This window comes from Salmo salar, chromosome 10, assembly GCF_965601325.2.
Source record: "Salmo salar chromosome 10, fSalSal1, whole genome shotgun sequence".
Taxonomy (NCBI): Eukaryota; Metazoa; Chordata; class Actinopteri; order Salmoniformes; family Salmonidae; genus Salmo; species Salmo salar.
The window spans coordinates 80,027,619-80,051,081 of NC_138300.1; the positions used below are offsets into that span (position 1 = coordinate 80,027,619).

General features: G+C 41.0%; 1 protein-coding gene across 3 annotated transcripts in view; it reads left to right on the top strand.

Annotated features, from left to right (window-relative positions):
- The window catches only part of LOC106561024 (calcium-dependent secretion activator 2), a 224,236-nt gene that overhangs the window by 163,281 nt on the left and 37,492 nt on the right, over positions 1-23,463 (top strand). For 2 of the 3 annotated variants that reach the window (XM_014124578.3, XM_045688109.2), the window contains 7 exons: positions 1,256-1,357; positions 2,627-2,690; positions 2,909-3,032; positions 3,223-3,323; positions 15,004-15,160; positions 17,862-18,003; positions 23,217-23,372. In XM_014124578.3, the coding sequence (XP_013980053.1) occupies positions 1,256-1,357; positions 2,627-2,690; positions 2,909-3,032; positions 3,223-3,323; positions 15,004-15,160; positions 17,862-18,003; positions 23,217-23,372 (846 nt within the window). Of the gene's footprint in view, positions 1-1,255; positions 1,358-2,626; positions 2,691-2,908; positions 3,033-3,222; positions 3,324-15,003; positions 15,161-17,861; positions 18,004-18,448; positions 18,554-23,216; positions 23,373-23,463 lie in introns of all 3 variants that reach the window. The other variant, XM_045688110.2, reaches the window with a different exon arrangement.

A 23,463-nucleotide genomic window follows, 5' to 3' on the forward strand; every position in this document is an offset into this window, starting at 1 on the left:
AGCTCGTTACCTGTATAAAAGACACCTGGGAGCCAGAAATCTTTCTGATTGAGAGGAGGTCAAATACTTATTTCCCTCATTAAAATGCAAATCAATCTATAACATTTTTTACATGCATTTTTCTGGATTTTTTTGTTGTTATTCTGTCTCTCACTGTTCAAATAAACCTACCATTAAAATTATAGACTGATCATTTCTTTGTCAGTGGGCAAACGTACAAAATCAGCAGGGGATCAAATACTTTTTTCCCTCACTGTAAGTGTATGTAAACTTCCGACTTCAACTGTATTGTCACTCCATTTCTTGAGATATTTTTTTACAAAGTCCTTTATTACAGCTAATTACCTTTGTGCATTTCAGACGTGAGATAAATGTTTTTACTCTAAAACCAGGCACATTTTTGATAGGATGGTTTACACTAATTTATTCTAGAATTATCTTCGTTTTTTTTCTAAAAGTCACTTGGCGGAGTAAAAACAGACCAAAAAAAACACACAAACAATCAGTAAATTCTTCATATGCAATTCACAGTTCAGTTTCTCCATTTCGACTTAATTTCCATTTCAATCTTCAAGTCACGAATATTGTTGCAGATGCGTGTCATTCTCCCCTGCTAGAGGCTAATACATCATGGTCAGGAGCTCACTGCATAGGCTTTTATAAGCACAACACAGACAACCTCTCCCCCACTCTTCCTGGTGAAAGTGAGTGTCGTTTTGAGGGCGCGCCTTTCTCGTTCATCTGAAAAAAGGCCTGGAAGTCAAGGCTAGCAGTCTGGGTAGTGATTGCATTTTCTTCTCTTCCCCCAGAGTGCCTATTCATGAAGAGGCAAGAAGGGAATGGGTACATTGCAAACATTAAAAGGGCAATCTGCAATTGCTACATCCATTTTCATACTATAAATGAATGATATATATATAGCCATTGATTCTTGAATATTTCTTATAAATGCCTCATGAGCTTAGTTCAACTGTCTAACCCCATCAGAACCCCAAAATATAAGCTTGTTTTATTCTATTGTTTGTAAACAATAGAATTGTAAACAAACCTGTATAGCTTCAAAACATGGTTAAAACTATAATTTTGATCTAATTTATGGTCAGTCTATGAATTTGAGATTGGTTAGTTTTCTCCAACCCCATCCCTAAGCCATTTGCCCCAAAAAGTGTCGGGGTGTATTTTGTTGTTGTTTGAACTGCAGATTGCCCCTTTAATGAAATGCTCATCAAACATTTGTATGTGTATTTTTTTTTAGGCCGGATGGAATGTGCACAGTGACTGAGGAAGAGCGAGAACAGTTTGAGGACATAAGAGGCCGTCTCCTGAGTCTATTGGACAACCAGATCATCCATTTTAGGTACTACTTCCTCTACGATTGACGTGAATACACACGATGGTATGTCATAACATTTGTCAGTAATGCACTAGTAACTGAGTATAATAAGAACTTTCAACACATTTAAACAAGTGCGAAATACTGTATATTGGATTTTTGGTCCAATATACAGTAAGCCTAGCTGTTAGAGCGTTGGGCCAGTAACTGAAAGGTCGCTAGTTCAAATCCCAGAGCTGACAAGGTGAAACATTTGTTGATGTGCCCTTGAGCAAGACACTTAACCCTAATTGGTCCAGGGTCGCTGTTGATAATGGCAGACCCTAGTCATGACCCCATTCTCGGATGGTGTCTCAGGAGGGTTGAGATATGCAAAAAAAACATTTCCAATTCCCATATCAATACTCACTTGAAATAGGAAAACTATAAGCACCCACCAAATTATTATTGTTATTATCTGTGAGCTGCTATTCACCATTAATGCGTTGTATGGCCTTATTGTCAGGGCCATGGAAACAGATCCAGACCTTGAAGGATGGTTTGTTCAATGCCTGTGAAGGGCCCTCCATCTGGTCCCAAGGAGGAAAGAGGGTAGATGGGGACAAGAAGTTGGGAGGGGGCTGTTGAAAGCAGCGGGGGTCAATAGCAACACTCCTCAACGACAGGCTAATGGCAGTAAACAATTGCCTAGACAATGTTGGGATTATGCTAATATGCAGCAGACAGGAACGGGGTGCATATAGTTCAGGATTAAGGGGGACCACAGCGAAGTTGATTAAGGGCTATAAGAGTTGTTTGGTAATTCCTCACCACGCACGAAGGGACATGTTTGACAGGGACCACCTCAAATCCACTTAAAATATGATATACCCATTTGGGAGAGATATTGCCCTGTAGGTCTTCATCTATTTGCTTGTTTCCAGTCCATTATTACAGGACAAATCAAGATCACCAGAGTTCCGAGAGCTATGCAGGCAATACATGTGTGGTCATGGGCATTTGCCTCCCACTTCTGACCTCTACTTTGTTAAGGACTAGCATTTCAATGTTAGTCCACACCTGTTGTTTACGAAGCATGTGACAAATACAATTTTATTTGATTTTGATCACCCACAGTTTTACCTACATATTTGTGCCGGTCATTGTCTAATCAAAGAACGCAGTAGGCTATAGTCAATAAATGTTTTTTTGTGCAATGTAGTGCATTGGCGTCCTTTCGTACATCAAGCATTCCCACAGTATCTTTCTTGAAAATGGTCTAGATGCGATGTCCACTCACACTTGTATCCACAGGTACTGTTTCCCCTTTGGACGACCAGATGGGGCCCTCAAAGCAACACTCTCCCTACTAGAAAGGGTATGTTGTGCTTGAAAAGCTATGTCTGCTGTCTAAGTCTGTTGTTATTCTTTTGAGTCTACATTGTATCTGTATTCTTCATACTGCAGACCAGAATGTGTTGGGATATCCTTGTGGCCTTCCAGTCTAAACAGGTTTTGGGTCACTCTTTTAAGGATCTAGAAGTCAGTTTTGTTGTGTTTGGCATTAGGCTTATGACTGTGTTTGGATAATTCTAGGTTTTGATGAAGGACATCACCACACCGGTTCCTCCTGATGAGATGAAGAAGGTGGTCCAGAAATGTTTGGAGAAAGCTGCCCTTGTCAACTACTCCCAGCTGACCGAATACGCTCAGATCGAGGGTATGTGCAAGCCCGGCTCACATGTGGTGATGTTACTGTGTCATGTTTCACTGTCATGTCTCTGTGTTTGTTAAAGTGTATGCAGTGTTTGCCAGTGTTCCTAATACAGTATACAGGGTGCCAGTTAGTGTTTAAGTGTATCCGTGTGCTGGTGTCACAGTGCTGGCATGTTTGTGTGCTAATGTAACAGCTGATGCTCAAGCTGCCACGGAGAAGAGGTTGGAGGACATGATGCGACTGGGAGAACTTTGTATTGAGGTCCTGCAGCAGAATGATGAGCACCATTCAGAGGTAGGACCATTCCGCCAGATTAACAATGACGTTTCAAGGTAAGACCCAGATGCAGACAACGTTGAATTAACAACAGTTTATTAATCCAACAGGGGCAGGCAAAGACAGGTCAAGGTCAGGCAGAGGTCAATAATCCAGATATGTGGGGCAAAGGTACAGGACGGCAGGCAGGCTCAGGGTCAGGGTAGGCAGAGGTCAGTAATCCAGATAGGTGGGGCAAAGGTACAGGATGGCAGGCAGGCTCAGGGTGCAGGGCGAAATGGTCAACACTGCGAAAACTAGAAAACAGGAACACTCAAGAGAACGGAACAGAGGGAAAAACACTGGTAGGCTTGACGAAACAAAACAAACTGGCAACAGACAAACCGAGAACACAGGTATAAATACACAGGGGATACTGGGGAAGATGGGCGACACCTGGAGGGGGGTGAAGACAATCACAAAGACAGGTGAAACAGAACAGGGTGTGACACTAACAGCATCACCCTCACAACACACACACACACACCGTTTATTCATTATACACATCACCATAGTACTGTTTATTTTGACGTCATGTATGGTTACCAATACCATTTAGCTTAAGGTTGAAACATTCAATTTTTATCCTAAAGAAATGTAAAATAATATTGAAATCATGTTGTGGGTTGTCTATAATAATTCTTATGCCACAGCATTGTTGAATTCTCGTTTCTGATTGGCGGGCATTCTAGGGCATTCTAGAGTGGGTATTACATTTAGATATGTTTTTATATATAAGAAAATAAATCCTAGAATGCATTAGATCAAACCGTATGGAACGGAACAATCTAACATCTCATGACAAAGAAAAATACTACTTGACATCTTTGAGTTATAATCAAACTGATATTTGAAATGGTATTTGTATTCTTTGTATTAATAAATGGCATATCATTTTGATAAAATATTTGTCAAATGAATGAGACTTTCATGTCTCAGTTGAATTGCTTTGAATTCAATTCTACTTCCTTCAAATTCAATTCAAGTTCCGCTTCCTGTGGGGTTAGGCCAATTCAAATTCATTGTTTGAATTAAATTAAATTCAGAAATTTCAAATTGACCCAAACCCTGATGTGCACAGAGCTTTAGCATCGCAACGCTTACCACAGTGTACTTAGTCACAGTGCATTCAGAAAATATTCATACCCTTTGACTTTTTCCACATTTTGTTGTTACAGCCTGAATTCAAAATGTTTTAAATATTTTTTTTCCTCCACTGATCTACACACTAGCCAATGATGACAAAGTGAAAAAAAATCTAATTTATTGAAAATGAAATACAGAAATATCTCTTTTACATACGTATTCTTACCCCTGAGTCGATACTTTGTAAAAGCATCTTTGGCAACCATTATAGCTTTGAGTCATCTTGGGTAAATCTGTATCAGCTTTGCACATCTGAATTTGAGGATTATCTCCCATTCTCCCGTGCAGATTTTATCAAGCTCTGTTAAGTTAGATGCGGCGCGGCGGTGAACAGCAATCTTCAAGTCTTTCCACAGATTCTCGATGGGATTCAAGTCTGGGCTTTGGCTGGGCCACTCAAGGACTTTCACATTCTTGTTCTGAAGCCATTCCAGTGTTGCTTTGGCTGTATGCTTGGGGTCATTGTCCTGTTGGAACGTAAATCTTCAAGGATTAGCCCGTATTTGGCTCTGTTCATTGTTCCATCTATTCTTACCAGTTTTCCAGTCCCTTCCCCTGAAAAGCATACCCATAGCATGATGCTGCCACCACCATGCTTCATGGTAGGGATGGTGTTAGACAGGTGATGAGCTGTGCCTGGTTTTCTCCAGACATAGCGCTTTGCATTCAGGCCAAAGAGTAAAATGTTTCTCATCAGACCACGGAATGTTTTGCCTCATGCTCTGAGTCATTCATGTGACTTTTTGCAAACACCAGGCGTGCTGTCATGTGCCTTTTTCTCAGGAGTGGCGTCCGTCTGGCCTATGTCTCATAAAACCCAGATTAGTGAAGGTCTGTAGAGACTGTTGTCCTTCTGGCAGGTTCTCTCATCTCAGCCAAGGAACTCTGGCCAGAAACAAAGAACTTTCTTCTGAAACTCGTCAGTCTATTCTTGTTCTGAGAAATGAAGGCTTTTCCATGTAATGAATTGCCAAGAAACTGAAGATCTCGTACAACGCTGTGCACTACCTTCACAGAACAGAGCAAACTGGCTCTAACCAGAATAGAAAGAGGAGTGGGAGGCCCCAGTGCACAACTGAGCAAGAGGACAAGTGCATTAGAGTGTCTAGTTTTGTGAAATAGACGCCTCACAAGTCCTCAACTGGCAGCTTCATTAAATAGTACCTGCAAAACACTAGTTTCAGCGTCAACAGTGAAGATGCGACTCCGGAATGCTGGCCTTCTTGGCAGAGTTGCAAAGAAAAAGCCATATCTCAGATTGGCCAATAAAAAGAAAAGATTAAGATGGGCAAAATAACACAGACACTGGACAGAGGAACTCTGCCTAGAAGTCCAGCATCTCGGAGTCGCCTCTTCACTGTTGACGTTGAGACTGGTGTTTTGCAGGTACGATTTAATGAAGCTGCCTCTTTCTATTCTGGTTAGAGCCAGTTGCACTGTTCTGTGATGGGAGCAGTACACGGCGTTGTACGAGATCTTAAGTTTCTTGGCAATTTCTTGCATGGAATAGCCTTCATTTCTCAAAACAAGAATAGACTGACGAGTTTCAGAAGAAAGGTCTTTGTTTCTGGCCATTTTGAGCCTGTATTTCGAACCCACAAATGCTGATACTCAACTAGTCTAAAGGAGGCCAGTTGTATTGCTGCTTTAATCAGAACAACAGTTTTCGGCTGTGCTAACATAATTCCAAAAGGGTTTTCTAATGATGGATTAGCTAACACATCGTGCCATTGGAACACAGGAGTGATGGTTGCTGATAATGGGCCTCTGTACGCCTATGTAGATATTCCATTCAAAATCAGCCGTTTCCAGCTACAATAGTCATTTACACCATTAACAATGTCTACACTGTATTTCTGATCAATTTGATGTTATTTTAATGGGCAAAAAATGTGCTTTTCTTTCAAACACAAGGACATTTCTAAGTGATCCCAAACTTTTGAACAGTAGTGTATTTGATACCATTCCACTGATTCCGCTCCAGTCATTACCATTCTCTTCAATTAAGGTGCCACGAACCTCCGGTCGTGTGCAGATGGGTGAGAAAAACATTATCTTAATCCATCTTAAATTCAGGCTGTAACACAACAAAATGTGCAATAAGTCAAGGGGTATGAATACTTTCTGAAGGCACTTTAAAACATAATATACAGATCAGAAAAATGATTTTTTTCATGCAAATGTCACTAATCTCAGTGACTTTCAACAATACAATTTTGCAGTCAGTATAGGCCTCCTCCAATGCCTTGGTTGCTTCAATAACACAACGACTTAACTCTTTAAAAAAAAATTGAACTTTTTACCCCTTTTTCTCCCCAATTTCGTGATATCCAATTGGTAGTTAGAGTCTCGTCCCATCGCTGCAACTCCCGTGCAGACTCGGGAGAGGTGAAGGTTGAGAGCCATGCGTCCTCTGAAACACGACCCCGCCAAGCCGCACTGCTTCTTGACAGACTGCTCACTTAACCCGGAAGCCAGCTGCACCAATGTGTCGGAGGAAACACCGTACAGCTGGCGACCGAAGTCTGTGTGCATGCACCCGGCCACAAAAACTTAACTCTTGTCACAGATAATTATTTCAGTTGAAATGCAACCTTAAATGCTGTATTGGTTTCTATTTTTGAATGATTCTTGCCCGTGCCACACCAGAAGGAATTGCTTGATCATTTCACTAAGAACTAGTGACAACTTATTGTGGTGATGCCCATTCCTATCCTGTGTCTGCGATGGCTGCTGTGTGCCAAAGTGGAAGATGATACATCAAGTGCCAACACTGTAGTAATGTCTCTGGCGAGAAGAGATCAAAACAACGCCCACAGCCCATACGCACACGTCACTCTTATAGTACGGTGTACAACTGATCAATTATAAGTGGTGCGACGTCCACAAACACCATACATTTGCCTAATAAGTGGCAGTGCGGATTCAGACATCTGTTTCTGAGCGACAAAGCTATTTATAACTGGATGCAAATCTGCATCTGTCACGACCACATATGAGATAAGGCCTTTTGTGGTAGGAGCCTGGCGCTGGAGTTCTAGTGGGTGGCCAGTCACTGTAGCGCATCCCACGCGCTGTCAAAGGAAAATTACGATTGCTTTCCATGTTTTCGCCATTTGTGTAAATCAAACCGGTGATGACCCTCTTCAGTGTTTTATGCTAAGTGAAAATTCCAGAGATGCCCTCAATTTCTCTCATTTCTGTCTTTCACTTTCCCTCTTTTTCTAATATGAATTGGAAAGGGAAGAGAGGTAAGTTTATCTCGTGAAAACTCCGGCTTTATGTCTGTCATGTCCGCTTCCATCAAATTGTGTTACGTCCCAAAGCCTGTCAACATCTGTCAGTCATATACCACACCTCACTCACACCCTGTAAAGCTCTGTTCATGGTTCACATTGAGGAGATGGTTGATACTGAGAAACAGTGGAACGTGGTGTAAGGAGCAATGTCCTTCATATTTATATGATGAATGCAAAGCACTTGTCACGCTTAAGGTTGCAAAATTCCAGGAACTTTCAATAAATTCCCTGGTTTTCCTGTAATCCTGGTTGGAGGTTTCCCGGAATCAGGAGGGAATAAGCTGGAAATCCAGAATTATCCAACCAGGATTTCTGGAAGAAACTTCACAGAATGTTGCAACCCTAGTCATGCTGCGTCACCGCACACTCAATCCCGCTCTCCTTCCATTTCTATGTCTGTCTGTCTCTCTTTTCCTCTTGTTTTCTCTTGCTTTCAGTCACGTACCTTTCATTTTTCTTCTTCCATCTCTTTATCGGAATCTCGCTCTCTCACTTAGAGACAACATTTATGTGAGGATGCCTGTTGGTGTGAATGTGCGAATGGAGGAGAAAGTTGATAGGTAACAAAGCGTATGGCGCAAAGGCACTCTTTTAATTGTATTTTTTGTCCCAGTGCGCTTAAAAGACACATCTGAAAAGGCTGATGACAATAGCCCTCAAGGCCAGGTATAGCTGTGGGACATATACTGTCTCTGACCGCCAGCCTAGTGTTTTGTTAGCCACAAGCGCCCACTAGCACACACACACAATCACACACACAGACAGAGACACACACACACACACACACACACACACACACACACACACACACACACACACACACACACACACACACACACACACACACACACACACACACAGGAACACCAACCTCCTTCAATCAATCTGTCACACTGCTATTTTCGAGGGCTTCATTGGGCTAGTTGCACTTTTCTCTCACCTCACATGGCGACCACTGCTATTGAGTAGGATAGGAAGCATCTCTCTTGGGTGGGCAAGAAAAATGGGCGCGAACTGGCTCTTATTATGCTCTAGCTCATCTATGGCGATGATGGAGTCTTTGAGAAGCAACTGCAGCACTGCTAAATGTCCCCTCGATTTAGAGCTAAGAACATGACTTTGTCAAGTTCCATTATGACATAAAATGTCTTATAGATGGAGTCGCACACAATATTGACACAAACAATTCATACCGGTATGTGACCGCACTGACACAGAGCAACAATTTTCAAGGACCGGTCAGAACTTTAAGCAAAGATTGTGTTGAAGAATCACTGTAAATTATTTGGTTTGTAACTGCATGTATGATGGCTAGACCTACCAAGACATGGAAAGAGTGTTAGGGCACATCCAACTTGGCACAGACAAAAAAAGCCACTGTAGATGAAAGCAGGTGGGCGCACATTACCTTTTTCTGCACCCCCCAAGACAAACACTGAATTTCCGGTTATATCACAACTTATTTGGCCTATACATTTGTAAACCCCTTGCACTGCACACAGAATCCTAGACAAAACAGTCCAATGTTTTGGAAATGTCATTGGCTTGACCTTTTGTGTTTGGACCTTTTCCAACCTTTTCATATTTTGTGTGATGTAGATCAAACCTCTAGTGCAAATGACACGAATGCCCTATGCAAGCAAAATGAACTATGCTTATTTCAAGGGAATGGACACCTGAATGGACATCTAGCTGACTTCAAGGTTGGGCTCACATTCTTCTCAATTTTACGGTGGTCCAGAGAGGACGTATGAAAAAATGGATAATTCCCTCATTTTGTTGAGATTACGATTTATTTATCTCATTGATCACTACATAATGAAAATGTTTTGTCACTAGATTATCAAAAGTAACACGCATCATCCATTCATTTGTTCAGATGCACGATAACCACCTCATCAAGGAGCCCTGTGGCTGTGTTGATTGCAATGCGCTCATGGGGCATTTAAGCTCTGAATGATGCCTGACATTAGCTGGCAGGCTGATTGAATCTGATCAGCCTGTCAGGAATGGAGCTCACCCACGCTGTATATTGTAATATTATCCATAAAACATGAAATGTCCCTTACAATTATACACATATCAGTTATGCAAGCTAACAACCAGCATAGATAACAAGACTACCTAACTAACTAGCTCACAAGAGGGAGAGGCTATACAGGAATGCCTGGTGCCTAAAATGTATGATGTATGTCGAGCAGCAAGAGTTGAGTGGGGGACAAACAGAATCGGTTCAGTCAGTTTAGTCAGTTGTCGTAATGAGCCCTCCCCAGCTAGCTAGTTTATGCTTGTGTCTAGAAACTGGGACTTGGGAGTGTTCAGAATCATTCCGTTTTTATTGGCCTGCAAAATCCCTGGCCTGATATTAGCAACACTATCAAGCTACTTCCCTCTAAGTTAGTTACTGCAGGATAGCAGTGCGCCGGGCAAGCGGGACTCGGGAGCGAAGGATACACTGTGCCCTGTGTTGTTGTGTTGCTGATTTGTAGTGCAAACTCTCCCCATTGAGCAACAGTTGACTGTATCACGGTGACATCCAGATGGTTACTACCAATATTACAAGTTATTTATCATGTAGGTTGCTATCCTGCTCTAAATATAATCATGTATGGAACAAATTTAGCTCCCCACGAGCTCTTAGCTCAAGGTAAGGGACATTTAGCTTGCTAACATTCTAACTTATAAACTGATAATGTGCTCCAAACACAAATAAAAGCATGGTGTTAGCATGAAATGTACCATCCCTAAGTGTAGCAATCAATAACCAAAAAAGTTGAAAAATGAATGCATTGCGAAACTAAAACAAACATTCTACTAAGAGTACTCACTTTATAAAAAAACATGTAAAAACTTTTTACAAAGCTGTTACGAGATACAAAGATTATTTTGTGAGTGGGGCAGGAATAGTAAAATTATTTCACTCATGTAAAATAAGAGGAACAAATGTGAGACCAGCACAAACACAGTGGGCTCTGCCGTAAAGGCCTTCTTCCAAAATAGACCTGGGGCTTTCCCATCCGGAGCCGATATTCATCAATACATTAAAAAAATATAGAGACCCATTCCGAATGAAGCCGAGGACAACTAGACCCGTTCCTTATAGACCTGGTCGGATCCAGACCTGGCCCGATTCGAGTGAGAGTAGCAGCAAAAAAGTACATTTTTAAGCTACTTTATTGACCGGAGCTGATGAAGTGTGATGGAGAGGAGGTAGAGAGAGGTGATGCTCTAGCAGGGGCTGTGCTGTGTGTGTAGGCTTCTGTGAGTGTGAGCGAGTGACACGGAACAAGGAGAAGGGAGGGAGAGACAGCAACCAACCAAGCCGACTCGCCCTATAGAAAACCAATAGCTGTCATAACCTCGTTATTTATCATCCAATAGGATTACATACTAGTACCTGTCTTGACTGCATCAAACTGGGAGAAGCTACTTTATGTAAGCTAGCCAGCTAGCCTACTCTGCCGCCTTAGCCATACTGTCAATCAATACCGCCACTCCTATTGATAGTTTATCTTGTGATCTCGACAAAACAACTTTTGTTATGTCGTGTTCATGAGATAAATCATCTGTGATCTTAACATAACGAGTGAACTATTTGTTTATTAATTTTTCCTCTCCGAACTTCCATACAATTCCAGTCAATTCAGGAATTGAATCACACTGCATTGGAGAAATTCCATGTCCAATTCGTCTGATTGGAATTGACGTAAATTCTTCATAACTCACCAACATATGCACATAACTGTGCTATATGTTTACCGCATTCTATTATGCTATTAAAGATATGTGTCTCTGATTGTATGACAACTAAATGATGTGCAGAGGAGATCTTGGTGTGACTCCTGTTGCAGGGTTGGTGCAGCCATGGGTGGCAGGAGTGTCCCAGGCCTGTCCTGGGGATGGGAGTAGGGAGGGTAACCAAAAGTAGCCTGGGAGGGAGGTTGTAGAGGGAATTGAGGAGGGTGGTATGGAGGGCAGTGTGGCGGGAAAAGCTCCAAACTCTCAGCATATGAAGGCTGATGATGTGAATGATACATGTTGTGGACTGCATCATGTGGTGCACTACCCTCAACAGTGTTTTGCCAGACCCTAGGGTAGTGGTCGGTGGCCACTATTGTGTTGGCCAAACAACGCCATTTACCTGTGACTGTATTCATGATACAGCACTGCTTCTTGTGCCTTATAGAGCCCCACAGTAGAGGTGTCATAATACCCATAAAACCTAGCGTTCAAACAGGGAAATGGTTCCAATCGTTTTTCCACCTTTCTTTTTCCCATAGGGGATTTTGGAAACACTTGAAATAGGGGCTGTGTTTTGTTTGGGCTTGCCCTGGCGTGACGTTTTGATGGCCATGTGGATCTCTCTCGGACTGGGTGACTTTTGTAAGTATGTTCGGCTCTATTCACTCTCAGATAAAAAAAGAAATAGTTAGCGTCAAAGTAGACATTATGCAAAACTACAAATCCCTGAAAGCTCCTGCACATCGTCTCTAGCTGACACCTTTGCTCACAGGTATTGTGTCAACTTAAAACTTGCACAAGACAGTTCGCAGAATTGTCCATTCAAGGAAATGTTGCCAATTTATTAATTACTACATTTAACTAACATTAGATAGTTAATCCAGAGATTCTTACCTTTGCCTCGATTCGGCAGTCTCATCCAGATCATCATGGCATTTGTAGTTCTTTAAGTACAGGCAAGTATATTGATGGAAGTTACCTTGTCTTGGAGAGATGTACACGGTTGTCGGGGGGTCGTACCAGGGTGGGCCTACATGAAACGCGGCCCTTGTTGGAAGTGTTTCTAATGGTGGAAAAACTAATATTTGAAATCTGTCCCCAAATGCCATATATTTTTTACTTGAAATCAAATATTTTATTCAATCTCTAGAATTAGTCAATAACGAAAAAAACGATGTATTCTTACATCCTAGGTTTATACAAATGTGGAGCCTGACCTTTTTCTGTTTATTTTATTTGAGGTTCTTTATCTTTTTAAACTGTTGTCACTGGCAATTAATGTGTAGTGATTTGTGTTTCTTATTTTGGTTTATTTGCTTTACTTTAATGTTATTTTATGTGTCTTAAGAAGAAAATATACTTGTAATGATGTCCTATGTTTATTTGTTATTGTAATTTGAAATGTAATTTGTTAAAAAAAAGTAAGTCACAGGTAAATAAAGTATAGTTGCACTAATGATAGCCTAGTTACCACCAATGATATTGACTGTAGTAACTTAGTTAGAATACTTTTTCATTACATTTCTATTGTATTTGTATTATGTAACAACCAAAAAGTTTATAAGCAAGCCCTTCTTGAACGAGGCACCAACTGCTAGCATATTACTAGTTAGTATTTATTGACAGTTCATAATGGGCTAACCCCTGTCCAGTTTGGCTAGAAAGTTATGTCTGTGTGACTACCTAACTGCAATAAGCTCAAGGTTTACTTTAATCATCCTTTCAAACCACCACCCCAACTCAAGTAAAAAAGATTCAAATAAAAAGCTTCAAGTTCCTTGGCGTACACATCACTGACGATCTGAAATGGTCCACCCACACAGACCGTGTGGTGAAGAAGGCGCAACAGCTCTTCTTCAACCTCAGGAGGCTGAAGAAATTCGACTCTGCCCCTAAGACCCTCACGCTCAACTTTTACAGATGCACAATTGAGAGCATCCTGTTTGGCTTTATCACTGCCTGGTACGGAAACTGCACCGCCCCGCAGGGCTCTCCAGGGGGTGGTGCAGTTGGGGCCACACTGCCTGCCCTCCAGGACATCTACAGCACCCGATGTCACAGGAAGGCCAACAAAAATAATCAAGGACATCAGTCACCCGAGCCACGGCCTGTTCACCCTGCTATCATCCAGAAGGCAAGGTCAGTACAGGTGCATCAAAGCTGGGACCGAGAGTCTGAAAAACAGCTCCTATCTGAAGGCCATCAGACTGTTAAATAGCCATCACTAGCCGGCTACCACCCGGCTACATTTCACATTTACAGTTTAGTCATTTAGCACACGCTCTTATCCAGAGCGACTTACAGTAGTGAATGCATACATTTCATGCATTTTTTTTTTTTTATATAGGGCTGCTGCCCTATATACGTAGACATGGAATCACTGGCCACATTAATAATGGAACACTAGTCACATTAATAATGTTTACATACTGTTTTACATATGTTTTACATTTCATATGTGGGGCGGCAGATAGCCTAGTGGTTAGAGCATTGGACTTGTAACCGAAAGGTTGCAAGATCGAATTCCCGAACTGACAAGGTAAAAATCTGCCGTTTTGCCCCTGAACAAGGCAGTTAACCCACTGTTCCTAGGCCGTCATTGAAAATAAGAATGTGTTCCTAACTGACTTGCCTAGTTAAATAAAGGTAAAATAAAAACTAAATATACTGTATTTTTGTCAATGCCACTCCGACATTGCTCGTCCTAATATTTATATATTTCTTAATTCCATTATTTACTTTTAGATTTGTGTATTGTTGTAAATTGTTATATACTACTGCACTGTTGGAGCTAGGAACACAAGCATTTCGCTACACCCGCAATAACATCTGCTAAATATGTATGTGACCAATAAAATTGGATTTGATTTTGATTTGATTGCTGTTTAAAAAACGCATTATGTCTGTCTGTGCCTTTTAATAACTTTTTATAGCCTCAGCTTGGAGATTAAAGCTTAATATGAAAGCAGAATGTAATTACCAATATGCAATTTATCTTTATTGGGGAAGAGCACTATTGCAGCTTACTCCTGGGCTGATGTCATGATGCTGCTCGCATCTCTTCCTCAGTGTTGGAGTCCATTGTGCGTTCAAGGTCCTCTCTTTATGCTACCCATCACCCATTTGGCTGTTTCTCTGTTTGTTCCATTCATTAGATTGCTTTGATTTGCACATGGCATTTTCTTTTCTTTTTCAGAGCAGTCTTCTCGCCATCCATCTGTCACTTTTTCCCATCTTCCTCTGATTGTGTCATTTTACATTTTATGTCAATCTATTCTTCACCAGAGCCTCTCAAGTAAACTAGAGATAGTGGTTTGTGCAGACTTGTGCTTTTTTATTTAAAAAAAAATGTTTTTCTTTATTTCGCCTTCTCCCACTTTTTCTTTCTTTCTTCCTTTCTTTCTTTTTGTCCTCTCTCTCTCTGTCTCTCTGCCTTTTCCACCCTGCTCTTACTCCTTCCTTCTCTTTTCTAGGCCTTTTCATGGTGGCCAGAGATGATGGCGGAGCACGCAGAAACGTTCATGTCTCTCTACACCGTCGACATGGATGGTGCGCTGCAAGTCCAGCCCGTTGACTCATGGGATAGCTTCCCCTTATTCCAGCTGCTTAACAACTTCCTGCGATATGACCGTGAGTTCGCCGTTCTCCCTGTGTCCCTCTTCTTCCACCTCTGACCCTCTGCTTCGCCTCCCAATACTGATTTAAAGCGTAGCCTACAACATATCACTGATTCATGAGCACAGTTCAACTTCCAGTTCAGTAACCGTGAGTGGCGTGCTTCCCTTCCTTATACTGTTACCTCTAATTATTTTGTTGCCCCCTCCCCCACATCCTCCCTTGTCTTGTCCCCTGACCCTCCGTTTTGTGCTTGTCCGTATTTAAAGCACGGACTACGGCACCTCCCAGTCCTGAGCTGTCTTCAAGAGCACGTCCCATACTTCACAGTGAATGTACGCACCACTAAGAGCACTAATTAACACCAGCAGTGCTGCAGAAAACAAGACTTGTTAGAAGAAGAGGTTAACTGTGCTTAAAGCTCCTGCACTTCTGCGTCGGCAACACAATAATTAACATCAGCATCAGTGAGGTAATGTGGAGAAAGGATAGGACCTGATGTCGGAACACAATGGTAAAGTCAGTGGCCTGGTGTGGCGCTGACCTTATGCCATCTGAAGACTACCTTTCACTTCCTGTAATGCGAGGAGCTGTGTCACACAGACAGGAGAGCAGTAGCACAGTTTGAGGCACCTGTCTCACCAGGCTGTCCTCCATTTTGAGTTCTTTGCTCAATGAACAGGAAACAGAAGTTTGTAGTTTTCCCCTTTTTCCAAATGTACTTTGAACGTAACTTGCAACTCGTAAACAAGCAAAGGGTACTCTGATAAAAGGTTATAGACCAAAACATTAATTTCGTTTTAATTTCACCTTCTACCCACCCCCACTATGTGTGAAGTCAGTGTCTGTGTCCGAAAACCCGTAATTGGTTTCTAAATTGTATGCTGATTGGTATTGTGAAAATATCACATTTCATAGAAAGTGACATTTTGAAAATGTAGTATTATTTAAATGTCAGGATGTCATACTCATTTTGGCTTTTCATCTAGTAGAATTCTCTGCACACTATGGAGGAAGAGAAGCATCTTTTCAGACCCACATGTGTTTGACAACAGCTGATTATCAGCTAAGAGAATGGGCTCTACCAAAATGAACAAATGGCGGGAAATAACGCAATTGCGATTTAGAGGATGCATTCTAAGTATGGATGAGCCTAGTATGTTTATATTTGTTGCTTACTGCATACATTTATACTAAACAGTACATTCTAAATAGTATGTAGTATGATGAGTACACGGTATGTCATTTTAGTAAGTAGTAAGCAAGGCCGATTTCGTGCACGGCCAATGTCACTGGCATCCAGGTTTTTGCCCTTGTGTGCGCTTGTGTACTATCAAACTTCCACTCTCTCTCACTCTCATACTTCATTTTTCTTCTTCTTTCTTCTCCCTGATTCACTCTTAGCTCTGAGCCTTTGTTTCATTGCCAGCTGAGAGTTGGCTACATCTGAAGTGTTGTTTTACATTGTCTATGCAAGCCTCACACAGAGCAGACAGACAGCTCAAGGGCAGTAATGTTCAAAATAAAACTCTCATTATGTGAGGCATAGGCAAAGATCATTATTGTTTTGTTTTTTTCATTCATTTTCTGTTATTACCATTCTCCATTAATCTTGCAATTATTCCAACTGTCATAACAATTATTTGATTTGAAGAGTAAGGTAATGAGAATATCGGCTGAACAAAATCTAGACAAAAGAAAATTATCCTTTTGACTATTAATGCAAATGAGGCCCCCTATTTTTGATAATGATCTCTTAAGTGATAGGATCTAGGTGGAAATTAATTCAGGTAAAATGGATGAAAACTTCAAAGCTGATGATATTGTTAGGATAAAATAAAAATAAACTATTTTTCTTAGTTGCTTAGCTATAGACCTGCATGGTCAAGTCTGCCTTTAGGATTTGACAGTTTCCTACCTCATTCAGGATGTCCACGTTGTAAATGTTGCCAGATGCTTTGAGATATGTGAGTAAAAAAGAAGAAAAAAACACACAAAAAGCTGAAAAGAGGCTATGTTGATATCGTCTGATAAATGAACAAATACTGTACGTGATATTCAGACTTGAAGCGTTAGTTGTTTGTAATGCCACATTTTAATGATTGTTTTGCAGCGTGAACAAAACATATTTAATTTATCACACCAGGTCTTAATATCCACGTATTCTAAGGATTAAGTAAATGCTCACTTTAGTGTCTGCATGTGTTGCGGGATGGGAACTTGTTGGGAGAGGAGCTGTGGTCTCTCAGGAGGGTAAAAAGGCTAGTGTTAATCATGAAGGAACAGAGTGATGGGGAATTAGGACTAATGAAGCCCTGAGAGACCAGCAGGAGGCCTACGCTCTCTTTCTTTCTTTCTCTCTCTCTCTCTCTCTCTCTCTCTCTCTCTCTCTCTCTCTCTCTCTCTCTCTCTCTCTCTCTCTCTCTCTCTCTCTCTTTCTATTTGTCTCTCATTTTCTATTTGTCTCTTTTTCTCTGTTTGTGTCTTCCTCTGTCTATCTGTGTGTCACTCTCTGTTGTCTCTCTCTTCTCTTTTTCCTACTTCCTTTGCATATCAGGATGTGTGAAGATGGAATTTGTATGCAAATGTCATAACATGGACTGCGGGAGGGAAGGACAGCAATTTAACTTATCATGGACTAGAACTGTATAAAGATGTTCAAGCCCAAATTCATGACCTTAAGCTTTGAATTCCTTCCTTCCTCATTCCCCCCCAGCTCACCTGTGCAATGGCATGTTCCACAAGCACCTGCAAGACCTGTTCATCCCACTGGTGGTGCGCTACATAGACCTTATGGAGTCCTCCATCGCCCAGTCCATCCACTGCGGCTTCGAGCAGGAAACATGGCAGTCTGTCAAGTAAGGGCCCTTCCCCCGAACAACCTACCCCTTCATGGCTCTAGGCACCTAGATCTGAAATGACTGGATAGGTGTAAGAAATATGGTAACACTCTGCTATTGGAATCTAAGGCGGCAAACCAAAATGTTGTTACTGAAAATTCCCCTGTTGTCATTAGTTGCATTCTGTTTTGCTATTTAAAGCTCAATGTCTAAGAGATGGGCTTTTACACTTAGAACCAAAAATAGTTATTTTTAGCGGGTTCTTCTATGGGGACAATTGAAAAACCCTTTATGGTTCTAGGTAACACCTTATTTTCCATGAGTGTAGGCTAGATAACATCCACCGACAAGGCACTAAATCATGCTATCACCAGATGGAGGTGAAAAATCAACACTCTGTTGTCTTTTGTCTCTGTCGTATCTTTTTTTGTCGTTGTTTGGTTTGGCATTGATTTCTTTTCAGGACAATAACCAACAACCTACCGAGCGTGCCTCTGCCCAAAGTCAATCTCCCACAGATGCCCAGGTTCTCAGCACCCTCCTGGATGGGCCCACTGTGTGACAGCACGTGTGTATGGGCTGCCGCGAGACCTAGTGGGGCGATGTGGCATGGACTGTGCTGTGGTTGTTGTGCCATTGTCAAACTTATCCTATTCAAGAAAACAACTTTCAATTATGTTACTTCCCTTTGCCAATTATGTGCAATTAAGTATTGAACTAGTTTATTACATTTTTTTTAAATGTAAAAGTTCTGAGAGAAACCGGGAGAAAAGATCAGCTGGAAAATGTGCTCTCACATTTCAATTTCAAAGTTTGTTGTAAAACCAGTTTTTGTTGTCTACTACTGATGCTTTTAACTGTGCAATCCAGGTGGCTTTTGTCATCACTACCCACATTTTCCTGGGACTGGTTGCCCCCTTTTGATGACCTCAAACTGATACCTTCTGTAATACCAAGATAAAAGCATGGTTGTCTTGTGAGAATTGTTGTCTTCTGTGGCGCATTGTTCCCCAGCATGGTTCTTTTCTGTGGCACAGCATCATCTCTATTGTGAAATGTGTGTTGTGGAGCCTGCCTCCTCCTTCAGGAACGGTTTTGGAATATGTATGACATGTTTTTGTTCCCACATCCAATCATATTTCAGGTATTTTTATTTGTATATATATACACATTTTATTGTACATGGAGAGTATCAAAGAGATAGATACCTGTTTGTGCCTCCTTTAATTGTGATCTTAAGGTGTGCTAGTCAATTCACAGCTCAACTAAGGACTGAATTGTAGTGTTTAACATGCCTAATGAATGTTGAATGAGAAATTGTATTCTTTCTTATTTATTTCAGCTTGCAAGGAATTAATTTACCTGATATTTTGTAAGAAGGAATAGCCATTTTACGGATTTAAGTGAATATGTTTTTCGAAACGTCAGTGCTGGTCTTTGTGACTCTTATGAAACAGTTTTTAGCACTTGTCAAGTGACCCTTTTCTCCTCAAACATTTGTCATAATTCAGCAGACATGATCCCCCGCAAGCAAGATTATTAAGCATAATTTAGATGGCCTACCAGGAGGCATTTTCCTGTGTTTGTGGTTGTAAAACAACATATAGCATTTGATCAACAACTAATGAGTAGTATAGTCACTAGTATGACCACCAGATGATATTTGAGTGAACAGTGAAGACTCAACAACGTGGCTTCTGAGGGCCCCGTAGAAACAGTGGCAGTAATGGGGCCACCCGAGGGGTGCCCATCTCTGGAGGGAGGCTGAGTTGTGATGTTTGGGAAAGGCTTCTCACACACTCTCCATGTCCCCCCTACGGGACGCCCCCACCCACTCACCTCCCCTTTCTTGCTTGAGATAAAAAACCTGGCACTTCGTTAGCGAGCACAGACGGGCGTGGGGGATTGTTCCATTCCCCCGGGAGAGGGGACGCTCGGAGAAGAGAGCTCCTAATTAGTCCTGAGGGGGGGATATGAGCGAGCGTTTAATTGCAACACGGATTTTGCCCAAACTATTTATTCCCGCGCACCACTTATGAATGTAACAGTCTTTTAAAGGCAAAGTGAGAAAAGTAAGGAAGTGTATGCGCTTCACCCACCCCCCACTCTCTACCTCGCTCTCTCCGGTTTGCTGTACACTTGGATGCTGGTTGCTGCCACCGGTTGCCATGTGTTTCCGTGTAACCTCTGGTAGACACTGGGGAGAAGGTGGCGATGGAGACCCATCTGTCTGTGTGCTTAGAGTCTCCTTAGTCACAGTCTGCCTGACAGCCCGGATGTGATAAGGAACTGTTGGGTGTGTTTAGTAATTATGAGTCATGTTAACTATCTTAGGAACATGTCATGCCTTCAGAAAGTATTCATACCCCTTGACTTATTCCACATTTTGTTGGTTGACTACATTTTGTTGTTTTACAGCCTGAGTTCAAAATGGGTTAAATATTTTGTTTTATCTCACCCATCCACACACAATACCCCATAATGACAAAGTGAAAACATGTTTTTAGACATTTTTGCAAATGTATTGAAAATTAAATACAGAAATACTGTATCTCATTTACATAAGTATTCACACCCCTGAGTCGATAGATTGTAGAATCACCTTTGGCTGCCATTACAGCTGTAAGTCTTTCTGGGTAAGTCTCTAAGAGCTCTCCACACCTGGATTGTGCAGAATTTGCCTTTTATTATTTAAAAAAAATGTTCAAGCTCGGTCAAATTGGTTGTTTATTGCTAGACAGTGTTGACTTTCCTTTAAGTCAACACTGTAACTCGGCCACTCAGGAACATTTTCTGTCTTTTTGGTAAGAAACTCCAATGTAGATTTGGCCTTGTGTTTTAGGTTATTGTACTGCTGAAAGGTGAATTAATCTCCCAGTGTTTGGTGGAAAGCAGACTGAACCAGGTTTTCCTCTAGGAAAAAACTCCCCAGTCCTTAATGATTACAAGCATACCCGTAACATGATGCAGCCACCACTATGCTTGAAAATCTGGAGGATGGTACTCCGTAATGTGTTGTATTGGATTTTCCCCAAACATAACAATTTGTATTCAGGACAAAATGTTAATTTCTTTGACATATTTTTTGCAGTATTAATTTAATGCCTTGTTGCAAACAGGATGCATGTTTTAGAATATTTGTATTCTGTACAGGCTTCCTTATTTTCACTCTCAATTAGGTTAGTATTGTGGACTAACTACAATATTGTAGATCTATCCTCAGGTTTCTGCTATGACAGCCATTAAACTCTATAACGGCTTTAAAGTCACCATTGGTCTCATTGTGAAATCCCTGAGCGGGTTTCCTTCCTGTCCGGCAACTGAGTTAGGAAGGATGCCTGTATCTTTGTAGTAAATGGGTATATTGATACACTGTCCGAAGTGTAATTAATAACTTCACCATGCTCAGAGGGATATTCAATGTCTGCTTTTTTTTGTTGCCATCGGTGCCCTTCTTTGCGAGGCATTGGAAAACCTCCCTGGTCTTTGTGATTGAGCCTGTGTTTGAAATTCACTGAGGGACCTTACAGATAATTGTATGTGTGGGGTACAGAGATGAGGTAGTCATTAAAAAATAATTGTATACACTATTATTGCACACAGATTGAGTCCATGCAAATGTTTACTCCTGAACTTATTTAGGCTTGCCATAACAAAGGGGTTGAATACTTATTGACTCATGACATTTCAGCTTTTCATTTTTAATTAATTTGTAAAAATGTCTAAAAGATCAATTCCATTTTGACATTATGGGGTATTGCGTGTAGGCCAGTGAAAAAAAAATCTAAATTTAAGCAATTTTAAATTCAGGCTGTAACACAACAAATTGTGGGAGAAATCAAGGATGTAAATCCTTTCTGAAGGCACTATAACTGTGACATTTTAACTGTGGACCATGTTAATTGTTGAATGTGTTCAGGTACTGAGTAGTAATACAAGAAAACATCAGCACTTCACTTAAAGGAATACTTCATGATTTGGGCAATGAAGCCCTTTTTCTACTAACCAAGAGTCAGATGAACTCGTAGATGCAATTTTTATGTCTCTGCGTGCAGTTTGAAGGAAGTTGCTAACTAGCTTTAGCGCACGTGCTAAGTAATGTGGTAACTGCTAGCATGCTAGTAGATACTCTAGACTTCACAACAGAGACATAAAAATGGCATCCATGAGTTCATCTGACTCTAGGGTAGTAGATAAAGGACTTCATTGCCTTCATTGTATCCCTTTAAAGACCTCGTACACAAAGCCCTGGACTCAGTGTAACTCAATCTTCATTTGTTAATGTTTATTGACAACTGACAGAACATTGGCATTTCAATTGAAGTGTTTACCTATTTCTTCATGCATCCAGACATGTAGTGGTGGGGAAAAGTACCCAATTGTCATACTTCAGTAAAAGTAAAGATACCTTTATAGAAAATGACTCAAGTAAAAGTGAAAGTCACACAGTAAAATACTACTTGAGTAAAAGTTTAAAAGTATTTGGTTTTAAATATACTTAAGTATAAAAAGTAAATGTAATTGCTATAATATACTTACATTTCCAATTCCTTATATTAAGCAAACCAGTAAAATATTTTGTCTTGTTTTTATTTATGGATAGCCAGGGCCACACTCCAACACTCAGACATCATTTACAAATGAAGCATTTGTGTTTAGTAATTCCACCAGTTCGGAGGCAGTAGGGATGACTAGGGATGTTCTCTTGATAAGTGTGTGAATTGGACCATTTTCCTGTCCTGCTAAGCATTCAAAATGTAACAAGTACTTTTGGGTGTCAGAGGAAATGTATTGAATAAAAAGTACACTATTTCTTCACGAATATAGAGAAGAAAAGTAAAAATTGTCAAAATTATGAATCGTAAAGTACCGCAAAAAAATACTTTGTACTTTAAACTATTTTTACTTAACTACTTTATATCACAGCAGACATGCCATTCTAAGGGCTAAATGCCATTCTAAGGACTGTGTTATTCACTCCTTTATATCTGGAGGCTGAACACCAATTTAGGGAAAATTGTATAGGGGCGTAATTAAAGCTGTGAATAGATCACAGTTTGTGTCTGTGAATGCACACTGCAGATCTTTTTAAGTGTTTGTGTGTCTGTGTGTGTGCATGCAATTTTGGGGGGTATTGGATGTTTTCTCCCATGTATTCCATGTCTGAGAAGAAGACAAAGTATTTCTACTGTGATTTTGTTATTTTGGCTTCTTCCCACCCAAACCCCTAGTAACGGCTCAGAGACCTCCGAGGACCTCTTCTGGAAGTTGGACGCCCTAAAGATGTTTGTCCTGGACCTGCACTGGCCCGAGCCTGAGTTTGCCAAACATCTGGAGCAGAGGCTGAAGCTCATGGCCAGCAACATGATGGAGGCCTGTGTCAAAAGGTCAGAGGGCAGGCGACGGTCACCACCTGGGATGGGTTGGGGTTCAGCGTTTACCCACCTTATTTTTTGACACGGCATTCCTGGTTTATAA